At 31.8% G+C, this 18,254-nt stretch overlaps 1 protein-coding gene across 1 annotated transcript in view; it reads left to right on the top strand.

Annotated features, from left to right (window-relative positions):
• LOC124357103 overlaps positions 1-18,207 on the top strand; it is a 29,773-nt gene extending 11,566 nt beyond the window's left edge. The window contains exons 3-6 of the mRNA XM_046808547.1: positions 6,595-6,719; positions 8,545-8,626; positions 10,966-11,190; positions 12,660-18,207. Of these exons, the coding sequence (XP_046664503.1) occupies positions 6,595-6,719; positions 8,545-8,626; positions 10,966-11,190; positions 12,660-12,719 (492 nt within the window). The 3' untranslated portion in view covers positions 12,720-18,207. The remainder of the gene's footprint in view (positions 1-6,594; positions 6,720-8,544; positions 8,627-10,965; positions 11,191-12,659) is intronic.
• Positions 18,208-18,254: the final 47 nt, after the last annotated feature.

Here is an 18,254-nt window from a genome sequence, read left to right as displayed (position 1 = left end):
TCATGTTAAAATTGATTTATTGCCAGTTCTTTATCTCTTTCCAAGTTCAGGAGTGTACCATTGTGTACCCACTATAGGACTATTACGCTTCTTTATGTTTGGGTTTATTCTAGTTTGTTTAGTAAATCTAACGTCATAATAATATTTACAATAATTTCAAAGCTATCATCAATGCTTTCAGAAAGAAAAACTTCTGACCAGTTTTTCCTTATATAAAATATATTTAAAAAGATTTACTGTTTTATCGTTAATATTAGACACATTTTTATAGACAACTAGCGGGCCCCGGCGCGCTTTGCTGCGCATTTCAATAATTTTTTGCAAAAGTTGCCCGCGGCTTCGCACGCAATTTCCCGTTGAAAACAGTACACTATATATTCACTTATTCTTTTTCTATCACATTCTAAACATTGCTGAGATAATTGATAGTCGTTCCATCGTGAGCCTCTTGGGCGTATTATGAAGGTATGTACCATATTCCTGCCTCTATCTAGCTGTTACCCACGGCTTCGCACGCAAATCTTAAGAACCGAAGTCCTTATATTACTTAGTAAATTTTTTTTTTACTATAATAAATTTTAGATTAAATTAGTTATATCTCCGATGCCACGATTGAGCTTGCTTTGTTGTCTCGATCGAGAGAATATGTACACACGGAGTTTTGAGAACCATACTTCTGTCAAAAAAAACAACTAAGGTTGATTTTATAACATTCTTTATATTTGTAGCCAACGTAAGATAGTAATTATGATATCTGCATTACTCTTCTGATCAAGCATGAGCATGGTTTATATTAAATAAATATTGCAGTTAAAGGTGAATTTTTACGTCAAATTTGAATTGTATTATCTGGATAGTAAAGTCTATGTTTAACAGTGATTGCAAAAACAGTTTTAAACAAAATTTGTCGTTTCTCTTAAGCTTACTCTATGCTTTAAAACTATAAGTGTAATATATGTTTACAAAGAACAGCTGATTAAAAATTTGAAAAGACGTTAACATATGTTTGCTGCAATGCATTTCTTATGGGTATTTCTGTAACCAGTGGGGCGGAATCCTGAATCGGGAAAGGGATGGGCATAGCTTATAAACCTTCTCCGTGGAAAAATACATATACGTACAAATTTTCATCATGATCGGTCCAATAGTTCACGATTCCATAAAGGACAAACATACAAACATTCATTTTTTATATATATAGATGCAAGTATTTCTATCAAAGTTTGAAACTAACTCTATGTTATTTAATACAAAACATTGGCCTAAATGATCGCTAACATAGAAATTTCTTAAGACTAACATCTAACTGATCCCCCAAAGATGTGAAAACTTAGTCCGAACAATTATGGACAAGTGGGGTCAGTTATTATCCATAGATGGAGCAGAGGTTTACAAAGTTTTGGGCATCTTTATCCTGTCTTTGAGGTGAGAAGAGAAGATTGGAGTCTTCGCAAACAATTGTGTTTCCACTGTGTTGATTTGATTCACATAGCTCAATACTTTTTCTATTGCAGAAATGAAAAATTCATAGTTCCCTTTAGGATTTCTATACACAGCAACTAAGATTAGGTTTAGATCTACAAGTTTCACAGTCCAGTTCAATAGATAGGGTATAATCTCAACTATCAACTAGGAGTACTGTTACTCAAACTAAACAGCCAAGTATTTTTATGAGGTTAATAATTAAAATTATTATAAATAAATTTTAATAACATTATTTACAATTACCATATTTCGACATAGATCTAAACTTCTAACATAAAGCAGTACTATTCCTGCCTTTAAAACAATAATTAAAATAAGATCTAAACATACTATAAACAACATTGTATCCCATTTTTGTTAAAGATTGTAGATTTCATTAGTATGATAAAAGAAACATTTTTATATGCCAAAACATGGTTATTTTACAGAAATAAACAGTTCTTTATTGGACTCAACAATTTAAAATTACATTCCTATTTCAGGGATTACTCTTCTTTCCAAAAACTCTTTTCTCCAAGTTACAAATGTAACCATAATTATCTAAGGAACAGAGTTTGTTTAATTTTTGTGCTAATTGTAAAAGTGTTTCTAAGAATTTTTAAAAGAAATGTGTACAAATTGAAAAGACAAATATTCATAAAGAGGCTTATTTATATTTTACAAATATATATCCCATCTCAGCACTGACTCTGACTACAGTAAGACAGTAGAAAAAGGGAGAGGGGTTGTTAGAATGCCAATGAAAGTCAGTGTGTTTAATGCTCAATAAGAGAGCTTGTATACTTACTCTCTAAAAAAATGGGGCAAATAGCTCAATACCTTGATGGACTATAGAGAGTATTCATTCCTTACTGCATCAGATGTTTTTTTAATATTTTTTTATTTGCAGAGGTATGGTACTGACAGTTAACAGAAAATTACAGTTAATATAATAACACTAAAAGAAAGTTTACTATAAAGCTAAACATAAGACCACAACTATGTACTTTAATGTTTTTGTTGCATTAAAATGTCAAAGTGCCTTAGAAGATTTCAACAGATTATTGACTATGCGGTTGGTCTTTTTGATGTATTACATTTGTGGAATTCCAATTGCTAGTAATTCTCTTCATGATGTAATGTAATATTTCTCTTATGGTGGTTTATTCCACTTTATGTGATGATATTGTATCCAGTAGTGTTGAATTTTCAGTATGGTGTGTTTTCTATGAAGTTTTCCAAATTAAAAAAAATTCAATACAAAACAGAAAAATGTAAAAACTTGTAAAATCATCAGTATGACACATTAATAGTGAAGACAAATTAGAGTAATATGATGAAGTAAACAAACACCAAATAACATTTTTTGGAGTTTATTAGATGTCTTAAGTGAGTCTTCAAAAAATGCCTTACACTAAACATTATTTATACTATTTAGAAAGTTAGATTATATACGCAGTGCCAGTATAATTAATTACTATTGTTGTTTGACTTCTGTTTATAAGTATATCCAATGCAAACAAAGACGAAACTGCATTTGTACAGTTCTTGTAAATGATGAATTTAATTATCATTCAGTTTTTTGTGATATATTTCACAAAACGGTAGTAATAAACTAAATCTAATGAACCGACGATATGCCAACAATCGGTTACACACCATCATGATATTACCTTCAACTTTGTTCTACTTTACTGTGATATAACAACAGCTGGCCCTAAAAGGACTGAGTACTTATTTTAGTCATTTATTTACTTACCTATGTATTCTTAAGAATAGGTATAATTTAATTAGTAGTGTTTAAACTTTCCTTACCTCGTGAATCATCCTTCAGTCTGTTGAAATGCACTTTTATGAATTCTGCCATTTTTGTGTATAATCCCAGCACATAAAGGATATATATATATATATATAACTACAAATATTTATTTTGCTCTTTTTTGGCTCTCAATGAAATTCTACTCTTCAGATTATATTGCTTCAAGTTTCACATTACATCATGTTTTAATCAAATTACAAGTTGTAGAATAAATTCAACTATACCTAAAAAATAATAATAAATTAATGTGATAAAATAATAAAAATATTATTGCCTTGGATATCATAGGGATAAGAGGGCAATTAAATGGAAAACTATATTGTATATTGTCTTTAGGGGAATAAATACAAGTTTTGTTTTTTGATTTTTGTAGGCTGTGCTCAGTTAAATAGTAAATTAATAAAATAATAAAAATACATAATAATGAATAAATTTGGTTAAAAACAACAGTTAAAATGCACCACCTTTTAAATACCTTAAGAATTAAAAATAAATGCTTGTATACATTTTAATGATTTTCTCGAGACTCTGACGAAGAGAATATCTCTGAACCAGTTAATAGTGTTTTTTTTGGGTGTATGGTTACTACAACATCTTTTTGTCAAGTGTTTTGTTGTGTCACTGCGTGCTTCGTTCCTACTGACGTTATTATCTAGATTTAATGCAGAAATCTAAAATAACAGTTGAAGGTGCGCACATGAAGAAAGTCTGTGAAAAGTTTTGAAATAGGTATATGGAAATACAGTTGCTAGAATTCTCACAGTCTTTGTCTGAAGGATAAAAGCTATCAGCATGGCTATGGAACATGGTTTGTCAGGAGAATTAATGAGAGAGATAACTGAATCAATCAATTACTGTAAAAGGAAAATTGAATTTGGCCATTTATGTATGGTCAGTAACCTTGAAAATACAGGAGGCCCTTGATGAATTATATTACTAAATAGTTTACATCTTGTACTTTAGTAAATTCATAATATCTTTTCAGTTTATAATTACAAGATCAGCCGTAGATTTAATTTAAATTAATTTTATTCATTACTCTACTTTGGTCAAATTAAGAAGTATATTTTTTGATATTGTTAAGTTATGAACATAATTGGCCAATGTTTGGATCTGCAAATTATATTTAATTTGCATTAATTTATATTTTTTTAACTTTTTATTTTTAAATGTTCCGGACTTATGTCTGGGTGTAGCACGTATATGCAAAACCTCTGTATGTACATGTAAATTATGAATAATAATATGTATTGAAGATTATTTAATACTATTTGGAACTAACTAGTTTTTTGTAGCCATGTCCTATAAATGCTTCTATATAAGGTTTAATAAGCTTATTGATTGAGAATTGATCTTTCAAACAGTTGAGTATATTTTATGGAGACAGTGCTTCTCCATAATACACTATATTATACTGTATATATATATATATATATATATATATATATATATATATATATACAGTATAATATAGTGTATTATTATTTTGCCATTTATACAATTTAATGTAAATAAAAGTCGTTTGACAGGTATTTGGTCTTCCGATCATGTGTTAGTTTGCTTATTTAAACGCATATGTGACAGATACGGCCAAATACAAAATAATTGAATCGGAAAAAGTAAGCGCTCTGTGGTGTAATGGTAGCACATTCACCCGGCAAGTGAGAGATCCGGGTTCGACTCCCGGCGGAGCAAGTACTTTTTGCGATTCAATGTTTATTGAAATTAAATAAGGCAATTGCCATTCATACAATTTAATGTAAATAAAAGTCGTTTGACAGGTATTTGGTCTTCCGATCATATGTTAGTTTGCTTATTTAAACGCATATGTGACAGATACGGCCAAATACAAATTAATTGAATCGGAAAAAGTAAGCGCTCTGTGGTGTAATGGTAGCACATTCACCCGGCAAGTGAGAGATCCGGGTTTTACTCCCGGCGGAGCAAGTACTTTTTGCGGTTCAATGTTTATTGAAATTAAATAAGGCAATTGCCATTTATACAATTTAATGTAAATAAAAGTCGTTTGACAGGTATTTGGTCTTCCGATCATATGTTAGTTTGCTTATTTAAACGCATATGTGACAGATACGGCCAAATACAAAATAATTGAATCGGAAAAAGTAAGCGCTCTGTGGTGTAATGGAAGCACATTCATCCGGCAAGTGAGAGATCTGGGTTCGACTCCAGGCGGAGCAAGTACTTTTTGTGATTCAATGTTTATTGAAATTAAATAAGGCAATTGCCATTTATACAATTTAATGTAAATAAAAGTCGTTTGACAGGTATTTGGTCTTCCGATCATATGTTAGTTTGCTTATTTAAACGCATATGTGACAGATACGGCCAAATACAAAATAATTGAATCGGAAAAAGTAAGCGCTCTGTGGTGTAATGGTAGCACATTCACCCGGCAAGTGAGAGATCCGGGTTTTACTCCCGGCGGAGCAAGTACTTTTTGCGGTTCAATGTTTATTGAAATTAAATAAGGCAATTGCCATTTATACAATTTAATGTATATATATACATATATATATATATATATATATATATATATATATATATATATATATATATATAGTATTTTAAATACAACATAAACAAAAAGTTGTGATTTATCCCAATGGTTTAGATTTCAAAATTTTACGAGTAACATACTTATATTTAATCATATTTAGTCCAAGTCTTTGCAGGTGCTTTGTTCCAGAGTATGCAACATTTTTAGGTACCGGTGTGTAGTGGTTTGACTGGAAGTTTAAGTTCAAACAATATTATATTTTTTCAGTGCCTTTTTCGGGGTTAAAAATTAATTAATTTTTACCAACACCCAAAATCCTGTACGGTCTACACAGTAAGTATGTACCGTCACATGTCTTCCTTAAGGGATGATACCAACAGAATCATCTATAAATTCCACTAAGTTTTTGATTAGAATTTAGTGTAATCAAGGTCTGTTTGCTCAAATTTTGTGATAAGGGTGTTAGAATAGACTCTAGAAAGCCTCCATAGCTGCTCTTCCTTCATTTCAACAGTAAATCTTATCCTCTGGATGAGAGTATTAGTACTACCATGAAAATGAGTACATAGATCTAACATTTCATCGATCGTAACGTAGAAAGCTCACCAAGTTCTGTCTTTTATTATTTTAGTCAAGAATTTTTGTTTTTCTGGATTTTCTGGTATTGGTATATCATTATAATGTTACAGGTGGCTTATATTTTGGTTTAAGAGCTTTTGATTTGATGAAATATCTTAAATCGTTTAACAAGACTAGCTTTGTAATATTAATTTTTGTTGGATGTATGTTTCAGATATGTTATGTAGATGACAGTAATAACCTGAGCCTCAGTCTTGGTAAAGCAGAAAATTTGAAATTTATAACTTTATATGAACATCAGCCTGATCCCTTTAGTGTCCAATTCCGTAATGGAGAGAAGTAAGTAACACGACTTACCAAGATACACAATTGTAACTTCTAGCCGTTGGGCTTTGTAATGGAGTACCTAAGATTTTGGCTTGTGGTGTCTGGTGTAATTTAAATGCTGTTCTTTGTTTGAGTTTTCTTTTTGACGATTTAAGGAAATAGAATATTGCTGGACATTTGCCATTGTTCAGTGATACAATAAATCAGTAACACTACGTTTCGAGATCTGCAATCTAATTTCCTCATCAGGTGAATAACCAACCTGAAATATAACTACAATCTAAGTTAAAATAAACAAATCATACCAGAGCATTGTTACATGCATAAGTCAGGAATCACAACAATATTATATTGTGTGTTAACTCCATATTAACTCTAAAATATAAACTTAACCCTCCAAGTGCCACATACGCACTTTTTGCCACAGCTTTTTTGGCATTTTTACAGTTCTCATTTTAAAAAACATTATAAAATACAATTTTGTAATTAAATTGTTCATGTTATATATCAATGTATTCACAACACAATAAGGAATAAAAGAAGTATAACAGTATTGTACTTAACCTCTGTCTGTTTAGGTCTGTAGCCCTCTGAAGTAAAAAAAAAAAACTATAAAATTGAACAAATTACAAGTATATACACAATTTTTTCCCCGTATTTACTTGGAGTCACTGCTTTGTGATGCCTTTCTTTTTCTCTCAGGCCTAAGGGGTCTCCAGAAATGTTCTAATAAGGGGAAACATTCCCTGTGCACACCTGTATTACAGCCAGGGCACCAAAATCTGCTTCAGTCTTTTTTTGGCTGTAGCAAACTGTGCACTGGTGTAATTTGACCCTAGCTTGAAAATTCATTAGCTGTAATGCACTGCCTCCACAATTATGCATTGTAGCGATTATAAGCACTGTAACAAATCTTCATCTTTCAAATGATACAGAATTTGACTATTTTGCTACCATTTTAATATGAGTATAATAGAAAGCACCGTTATATAGTCGCGGGCGTGACTTTGGCCTTCATAATAGGCATTAATTAGTTGCGGCTACGACGAAAAGCGCTCAGAGGGTTAATAACAAAACATTAATTATTAAAACAGACCTACAGAATATAGGTCACAATAGGTCTACACTCTCTGATCTACCACATAGAACTGATCAGATGCTATTAGTAAATGGCGATCATACAACAGAAACAAGATAGCGGCTAAAAAAGGAGGAAACGAGAGTGGGTTTTTAAAAATTATTGGTTTATCTAGATGAACTTCTTATAACCTTACCGTGACTCTGCATTGGTTTATAGCAAATCTCTAATCTGTTTGATATTTTAGGTTTCCTTATTACTTCGATTTTCAGAATTGGCAATCAAAGCCACCTAATTCCACTTTCTTAAGTTCCTGTTTTAATCCATTTTTACCCGAGCACAAGCCCTTCGCTTTATCAAATAACGAGTTGGCCACTCCTTCTTTGATAGATTTTTTATGCTTTCATTGATAGTTTAAACATTTTTCTGTTTATATCTTAAACACACACACACCCACCCACCCAAAAAAGGAAGCTTGTTTTGGACTTCCACCTCCATTGTGATTGGTGAATTGAAGAAGAAATACTATTAATGTGATTCGAAAACTCATTCAATTTAGTAAAAAATCTTAGTAACAACATGCCATTTTTCATTTTTGCAATTTCTGTGCAAATAAGTGTAACAAGAGTTTTGAAATTCTTAGAACTTGACATATCCAAAACCAAAGTTATTTCTGATAAAATAATTAAAACAGTTTATAGCATATATTTAGAAAACTTTTTAAAAATTGTACATATCTAAGACTGTATTATGTTCCAGCACAACAAACATTGTCCTCTTGTGTGACAACAATGCTGATGATCCTAAACTTGATTTCAAGACCATAGAGGGATCTACATACGTAAGATTATTCATTTTAATATTTAATGTTACATTATGAAAACATTTTCTAAATCCAATTAGTAGTTACAAATGTCTTGTTCTTTTTTCAAAGTTCATTATTGATGAGTAACAGTTTGAAAGGATAACAAGATTATAGAAATGAGCCTTATTTCAAATTTGTTTATGCCCTCTTTTTCAAATGTCAAACCATGAACCATAATGTTACAGTTATAATAAGATTATCAAATCAACATGTTGAACATGCCAAAGTCATTAAGCACTATACTGAGAGGGTTAATTAATTATCCTTTCAAGGAATAAGTCAACTCGAGTTAGTAATTACTTCATAGACTATTCACACTCATTCTATATATATCATACATCTCTTACTCTTATTATCCATTTGATTGACATAAAAAATACACAAATAGAAAAAAAGCACTGTTCTAGAATTGAGGTTTAAGATTCGAAAATCTAAATTAAATTTTATCATTTGCCATGCTAAACTAAACATTATTCCAAAGAGATTCAAAGATCCAAACAGAATCTGAATCGATTTGGCAAATTGTAAATAGAGATAGGGGAAATCTTTAAATCGATACCCAATCTTCCTGGAGGAATGTGTAATGTGTGCAGAGGTTGGGGATGGTTTTGTGAAAAGAATAGATGAGGCTGTAAGTTTTCTGAACTAACATTTCCTTAAAGTTTTAGAAAATTTAAGTCTTAATCCTAAGCCTTTAGAAACACTGAGGTTTTGTAAAAGGTACTTTAAAGATATTAATTCCAGTTGAGATTACGGATGTGCTTTCCATCATCAGCCACCTGTAGAAAAAAATTCTGTTAGGGGTTCTGCATATTAACATGCCTTTGTAACTATTTTTTTTGTTTTCAGCAAAAGGTCTTTAACTAAATAAAATAATTATGATGAAACACAGGTAGTTAAGTTTTGCAGGTCTGTTTTGGCTCAGAATTTGTGGCAAATTGTGATTTCAAATGAAATCGTTTTTCTGCGTATTGGCATTAATTCAGACTAAGTTTTCAGCAGATAACAGATTTGTAAAATCTGTTTTCTGTATGTATTTCATTAAAATCCATACTAAGATGTCTATACCATGGGAGTTTCCAAGTTATCATGAACTATGACCTTGTTGACTCATACATATCATTTATTAAAAAGGTAAGAGTTTGTTAATCTTTAAAATGTGTTATTCAATATCTTAATTTCCTAATCTTAAATTCCTTAATGAGTTAACACTTTGCACTCGAAAGGCCAGCAGCACTGGCCACACCAAGGTTGCAGACAGTTCAAGTTAGTATTGCCGTAGTTTGTCCTCGCAACTCGCACAGATTACAGATGGCTGCGCTACTTTTATGGATAGCTTGGTGGCCATATTTGTTGAAGTGAACTATTTTACATTTTTCTCAGTCTTAACATTTTTTTACGGAATAAAACTTTTGGAAATACATACCTATTTGGAGTCAAGAATAGTTAGCACACATCTTCTAATAAAATTGTCTAAGTTTCTATTCCTTTTATCAGTGTGTAAGCCCACAACACACAATGCACAGTCAGTTCTTATTTGCACAGTCAATTTTTAGAGAAGAATTATTGGCTAATTTAAAATTTACTGATTTACTTAAAAATTACTTTAAAATAAAGGTGCTCGATAGGTTTCAGCAATCACCATTCATTATAAAATAAAGAGACTATTAGAAAATAACTGCTATGTTTAGTGGCAAGTTGTGCTGGCCTTACAAGCTATGGACGTATTATGGACATACGAGCAAAAATTAATTGGCACTACCGACAAAATGGCGGTGCCCTGTAGAGCTGGCCATACGACCTTCAAGGACAAATTATAAATACTGCCTTTGAGTGCATAGGGTTAAGAAGTGTCTTGAAACATAATTCAATATAACTCTGATGTAGAATTTCGTGTTTGTGGGTTCTTTTAGAGGATATACATAGAGTTGAACTGATTTATATCTTAATTCATTATTTTCTTTATTTTTTTAAGTTTGCATAGCAATATATGAAATTTTGAGAAGATATTTTGGTAGGAAACATGTTTATGCTTATTGAAAAGCTAGTTTTTTAGGGGAGTTCAATATTTGTTAATTAAACTTAAGGTAATACTGAGAAGTGTCATTATTTAAGTGTGTGTGCGCATGCGCGCGCACATGTGTGTGGGTGTGTGCATGGCCACGCACGTGAACATGTAATCTAGTGTTCTATTGTAACATAGGAGAAATAAATATTTTGTATTATATATACTGCTTAACAATGGAGAAGTACAGTTAAAAAGTTTCAATTGCTTGGTTAAAGATATCTAACATACTTGTATTTTCTTATTTCAGAATCTTCAGTTGGCGTCAAAGCATGTATGTGTTCACCAGTTTACAGCGGACGAGGGTCCACCAGGAACCCTGTCCACAGGCTCTGTCCTGGTGATAATGCTCTTGGTCTTCACTCTGGTCTACTTTGTGGGAGGAATGCTGACCCTGCGGCTGCTGCGAGGTGCCGAGGGTAGAGAAATGATTCCTAACATTGACTTCTGGATGGATCTGCCTTATCTTGTTCGGGTTAGCATTAACCTCGATCTAGCAAACAATTTTCTATGGGTATTTTTAAATGAACGCTGTCATATGACCATCATCTAGAAAGTAAAGATGTATTGTCCTGTTAGTTTTCTTACCACCTTTGTGGCACCTTCATTAATTAATATGAACACTTTCCTTATTCAGTTCAACGTTAATAAGAAAGGTTGTGGTATTCTGTATGATTTTATAGTGACTAATTATATATAACGTAGCTGGGAGGTAACTTTGGAATGGTTTATAATGTTTATAACTTTATCAAATGAGACAGATACTGTGATTTTCCATGTGAATACTAAGTGTGGAAAAGTTTTGACGATCTAAAATCACAGGAAGGTCTGGACAATTCCTGAATGTTGACTTTTGTAAAATGTAAACATTTTACTCGGAGTAAGGTTTCATCATGAATGTGTACTTTCTTGAGATTTAAACAAGAAAGTTTAGAAAGCTGCTTAGAATTCAAGCTGTAAGGTTAAGCAATTGTATGTTTGAATTATTTCCTTAATAATTTGGTTTTTAATTGTCATTTCAACATAAGGTTTAAATGACTGTCATAGTCACAAAACTTCTTATGAACCAAGCTTCAATCATCACATCATGATGTTGATCTACAGGTAAATTTTAAATGAATACTTAAAAAAAAGAAAATCATATTTTGAGAACATTGTTATTTTATTCTGTCTTAAACCCACAATTGAATGGCAGCAGGTTGATGTTAATGCCTACCATGAAACAGGAAATTATTAAATAATCAACCAGATGTGCCTGCTGTAGTGGGGGAATCAAATTACATAAGTTAAAAACATTTTTACGTTCCAGATGAATTCATATGTAGTTTAAAATACATTATAATGTGTCAGTGTGGCAAAAAATGAATATCCGTTACCAGTAATTACCTAAGATTACATACTGCGTCTTTTTGTTGTAATTTTTTACCGCTATATGTAATTTAGTCAAGTTCATTCTGCACTAGAATCTGTGTTTTAAATGTTATTTATTTTGTATTTTTGGTGTTGCCAAGGCTTGAATTGAAACAAGTATTGTGTGTAATTTTCTTTTGCTTTGAATACAATGTCTTCCCATTATAATTGTGATAATTCTTGAGCTTATTCATGTTGCTATCAGATGTGTATCAAATAAATCCAAGTACATCAGTTCATTGACTAATACATTCTGGCACACCCCATGGGAATTGAAATACCGGTCTTGAAATATCAATAATTTCAATCATCACTCTTAATTTTGAGACTTGAGATATACTTGAATTTTTGAGATGTAATTATACTAGAATTACTTTCTTTTTTCTATTTGCAATGTTAGGACAAGTACAATTACTTGCTGGTAATTGAGCACACAAGCATATTCATATGGCATAGTGATGGGGTTTCTCTGTATAATTTAAAGCTCTTAAAAACATTCTGTGTACTACATATTATTGTTTTTTTATTTTTCAGGATGGAGTTTTGTTTACACTCAACGGCTGTCGTCCCCCAGCCTCCTATGATAGGATTTAAGATCATTATTTTTGAGGTAATATTAGGTAACACTTAAAAGGCTGATGTTCAATGTGTTAATATATAGATTAACATTTCTTAGTATTTTTGAGAATTACATAAACAACTAAGTGAAATATGGCAACTTATTTGTATTCAGTGAAAGACAAATCACCTATTTTTCTATAAATAATAATCAATTACATTTTAAGAGATTTTCTTGTATTTGTGAAAAAATGTAGAATTGATTGTATTAGTTTGCTGAAGGTACTATTACGTTTTATTTATTGAAATTAAAATTATTTTTAATATAATGCTACTATTTGAGTTGTTATTATTTTGCTTGCCATATAAATCAAAATTGATGTTACCTGTTTTAAATAGTATTTTGTTACTTGTAGTATGGATTTGTTGTTGCTATAAGATCAATAATTTTGTAGAGGGTTCTTTTAATGCCAAATAGCAATTTTATATATCAAACTTAATATTTTAAAAGGGTTTGATAAAGTCAATTCTTTTCTATATTTTATGTACTCTTTTCTCAGAAATTAATGGTTCAATTATTATGACAATGTTTAAACCTATATATATATTGTAGTACCTATATAAATATTTAGAAATGTTTGATTTTGTGTAGTTTGTTTATTTGAAAGAATTTTATAATATAACATAATTTTTTTATTAAATTTGAAACTTATTATAATGACTTGGGTTATTGATTGAATGTGCAGCTGAAATACAAAGGCTATTCAGAAAGTTGATTACATTTCGTTCTAGCCGCTAGGTGCGAGACTATAGCAGCATTTTGATGTCACGACGTTTCTCTGTTCAGTGGCTATCCAGTTGTGCTAGTGAGAGGTTATTGTTGCTCCTTGTTGTTTAATAATAGCAGTTTAAAATGTGTGACACAATTATTGATAATCCCGCGAGTTGTGAAGTGCGGTTGGTAATACGGTTTTTGTTGGCTAAGCAAAATAAACCAATTAAAATTTATTGTCAACTCTGTGAAGTTTATGGGAACGATGTGATTGCTGAAGGTGGAGTGCATCAGTGGTGTATTAGGTATAAAAATGGGTGAACTAATGTGTGTGATAACGAATAAAGTGGAGGACCAAGCATTTTGACTCATGAAATTGTCTCTAAAGTCAATGAGAATGTTAAAGAAGACTGCCAATTCACAATAACAGATCTCTCACTGATTTTTCCTCAAATTTCAAAGAGTTTGTTACTCAAAAGTTAGTTATCATAAATTTAGTGCAAGATGGGTACCGACCACACACAGCAAATTAGACCTTAGAAGTCCTGGATGCTTTTAAGTGGGAGGTGTTTCCTCATTCGCCTTACAGTCCGGACCTTGCACCCAGCGACTACTATCTGTTTCCAGCAATGAAGACCTGGCTTGTGACACAACGCTTTGATGACGAACTAGTTCACCTCTATGATAAGTGCCTAAATTTGTATGGTTGAAAAATAGTATTTTAATGTCACTTTCAAATGTATACATTACAATTTTTCCCTTGTACTTTTTTGTTTTTAAACGTAATCTACTTCCTGGATAGCCCTTGTATTTTTATGAAAATTCGTCTATTTGTTCCTGAGAAAAATCTACATATGGTAAGTGGGAAAAAAATCAACTTTCAGGAAATTAAAGTTAAAGACAATATGTATATATGCGCGCGTGCACACACACACACACACACACACACACACACACACACACACACACACACAAATCATTTTGCTTGGTACACATATTACGCAACTAATCTAGCATTTATGTAATTCAGTTTTACTTTTATTTGTAGACCTAGCAGAGCAGTTATCATTTAAATCCATTGTTTTCTTATTACATCCTCTATATGTAAAGTTGGCTGAACAGCATAGGTCAACACAATTATATATTTTGAAATCAGCTACTTCATAATGATATTTACAAGCTATATTAAAAAGTACTTTCATCAAATCGTTATAATTAACTATTTTATATTAAGTTAGGTTAGGCTTGCCATAAATAATATTTTTTTTCAGTTATAGGAAATATTCCTTAGGTTTCTCTTTTGACACACTACCACTGGTTGGTCTGGAATAGCTGTAGGCTTATCTTCCAAAACACCAACAACAGCCCTAAGCCTACTTTCAAATTCCACACTCACGTACTTCTAGACATCTGGAATAACTCAAATTCAACTAAAAAAAAAATCTAGTTGACTAACTGGACCCCATTAAAGGAAAACGATCTAAATTCTTTTGCAGATTTTAATTACTTCTCCGGGCATTATACCCGTGACTTCACAGTTGAGTCATAGCCTTGTCCAACCTATGTTATTGTTTTGTAATTTAACATTGGCTTCCAAGTATTTACACACACAATGAACAGTATTTAATGTTGGGAGTGTAACAGAAGACTGTAACATCGTAACGAAAACTTCAAACATTAATGGACATGGGTTTTTAAATATAATTTTATATTAACATAAGGATGAAGCTATGAATCTATCAAATAGTATGTGTTTATTACTTGAACCGAATATTTCACTTTAGTAAAAATATGAACATAAATTATAAATTAATCATGTTTCATTTGAAAAAAAAAAATATTTTGTGTAAGACTTATAATTATGACTATGTCAATATGGAGAAGGGCATGTATATTTTTGAATTTTGTAGGTAATCTAATCATTAAGGTAGAAATTAGAATTGGTCTGATTCAAAGACGATATAATATAGAAGGCAAAAACCATAAATTCCAGTTTCTTTTCGGGGGTGTAGGAGGAGAACAAATATTCTATTTATAGTTAAAAAAAATAAAAGTATATACAATGGGTGCATTTAAAAGTAATTTATTCCAGACCACTGTGTACACAACAATGTTGATAGGGATGGAGTAGCGTAACCAGTGCATAGATGTGTAATGGGATTGTTACGAGTACTTTGCTGTTGTTATATATTCCAGACTACTGTGTACACAACAATGTTGATAGGGATGGAGTAGCGTAACCAGTGCATAGATGTGTAATGGGATTGTTACGAGTACTTTGCTGTTGTTATATATTCCAGACCACTGTGTACACAACAATGTTGATAGGGATGGAGTAGCGTAACCAGTCCATAGATGTGTAATGGGATTGTTACGAGTACTTTGCTGTTGTTATATATTCCAGACCACTGTGTACACAACAATGTTGATAGGGATGGAGTAGCGTAACCAGTCCATAGATGTGTAATGGGATTGTTACGAGTACTTTGCTGTTGTTATATATTCCAGATCACTGTGTACACAACAATGTTGATAGGGATGGAGTAGCGTAACCAGTCCATAGATGTGTAATGGGATTGTTACGAGTACTTTGCTGTTGTTATATATTCCAGACCACTGTGTACACAACAATGTTGATAGGGATGGAGTAGCGTAACCAGTCCATAGATGTGTAATGGGATTGTTACGAGTACTTTGCTGTTGTTATATATTCCAGACCACTGTGTACACAACAATGTTGATAGGGATGGAGTAGCGTAACCAGTGCATAGATGTGTAATGGGATTGTTACGAGTACTTTGCTGTTGTTATATATTCCAGACCACTGTGTACACAACAATGTTGATAGGGATGGAGTAGCGTAACCAGTGCATAGATGTGTAATGGGATTGTTACGAGTACTTTGCTGTTGTTATATATTCCAGACCACTGTGTACACAACAATGTTGATAGGGATGGAGTAGCGTAACCAGTGCATAGATGTGTAATGGGATTGTTACGAGTACTTTGCTGTTGTTATATATTCCAGACCACTGTGTACACAACAATGTTGATAGGGATGGAGTAGCGTAACCAGTGCATAGATGTGTAATGGGATTGTTACGAGTACTTTGCTGTTGTTATATATTCCAGACCACTGTGTACACAACAATGTTGATAGGGATGGAGTAGCGTAACCAGTGCATAGATGTGTAATGGGATTGTTACGAGTACTTTGCTGTTGTTATATATTCCAGACCACTGTGTACACAACAATGTTGATAGGGATGGAGTAGTGTAACCAGTGCATAGATGTGTAATGGGATTGTTACGAGTACTTTGCTGTTGTTATATATTCCAGACCACTGTGTACACAACAATGTTGATAGGGATGGAGTAGTGTAACCAGTGCATAGATGTGTAATGGGATTGTTACGAGTACTTTGCTGTTGTTATATATTCCAGACCACTGTGTACACAACAATGTTGATAGGGATGGAGTAGCGTAACCAGTGCATAGATGTGTAATGGGATTGTTACGAGTACTTTGCTGTTGTTATATATTCCAGACCACTGTGTACACAACAATGTTGATAGGGATGGAGTAGTAGCGTAAACAGTGCATAGATGTGTAATGGGATTGTTACGAGTACTTTGCTGTTGTTATATATTGTCTTTAATAAACCACTTGTGTTCCAGTTTGTTTTGTAGCACATATGTAGAGTTGATTATGAAAACATAAACAAATTTTTTAAGGATATTCACTTGTAAATTATTTCTCATACTAAACAATTAACTCAGAAAGATTTCAAGAGATATGTTGTATTCCTGTATTAAATAGTGGACTAATATTCTTGTAGCTATTATTTCAGAGCATTCGTACTTCGAGCCAATTTTATTATTACATTATGAGTTATTCCAGTTGGTATTAATAGTCTAATATTAATTTTGCCTACTTGTAAAACTGTCTTCCACACTATATTAAATAATTAATAGGCATTGCCTATTACATAGATGTATGAGAAAGACCTGAAAATAACAATAACTAATGTTTTATTGCCGAGTCTTATAGACCAAGTATTACAGAACATAGAGACATATTCAGTAATGGAAACCAGCTAGTATTTTATACTTACAATAATAGCAGCAAAAAAAGATCTAAACTACATTTTTTTCTAGTTAGTTCTAGAGTAGTAGTGTATTGCAGGATCTGTTATATTTTGTTTTATTAATGCAGATGTTTTATTGTGTACATGTTAATAGGTTTTAGTTTTGGTTGTTTTGTTTTAGTCCTGTAAGAGTGTGTTGGGGTTTTCAAGACTATATATGTTTTTTTTTAAACATGCATAGTTGTAAATATAGCTAACCAAAATATTTTCTCTTATTGATTGAATGATACATAAATCGTGATGGTAATGCTTATGTGTGCGCTATAACAAATGTCAAAAACAGTATCGCATCAGCTCAATATTATTTAGACGATTGCCACTTGGATAGTTAAGAGTTAAACTCAATTCTTAATTGCATACATAATCAAGATATTCAAGTGATTCTGTTAATGTAGTACAATGCAGGTGACGATCTAATGTTTTTGTGTTTTTGAGATAACAATTAGACTGTTATAACGGAACTCATATCATTCATGTTTATTTTAATATGCATTAAACCTAGTGTACAAATACTGTTTGAAACGTTATGCTAGTCTTAAATGTTATATTTTGTAATAAAGATATTGTTGTAAATTTGTACAGTAAATTTTATTTTGTAAGCTTCTGGGAGTGTTATTTAGAATCCAACCTGGCTGACTTCTTATATTGTTC

Source organism: Homalodisca vitripennis, chromosome 3 (assembly GCF_021130785.1).
Source record: "Homalodisca vitripennis isolate AUS2020 chromosome 3, UT_GWSS_2.1, whole genome shotgun sequence".
Classification (NCBI taxonomy): Eukaryota; Metazoa; Arthropoda; class Insecta; order Hemiptera; family Cicadellidae; genus Homalodisca; species Homalodisca vitripennis.
Note: the sequence above shows the minus strand (reverse complement) of the source record. Positions and strands in the feature narration are given on the sequence as shown.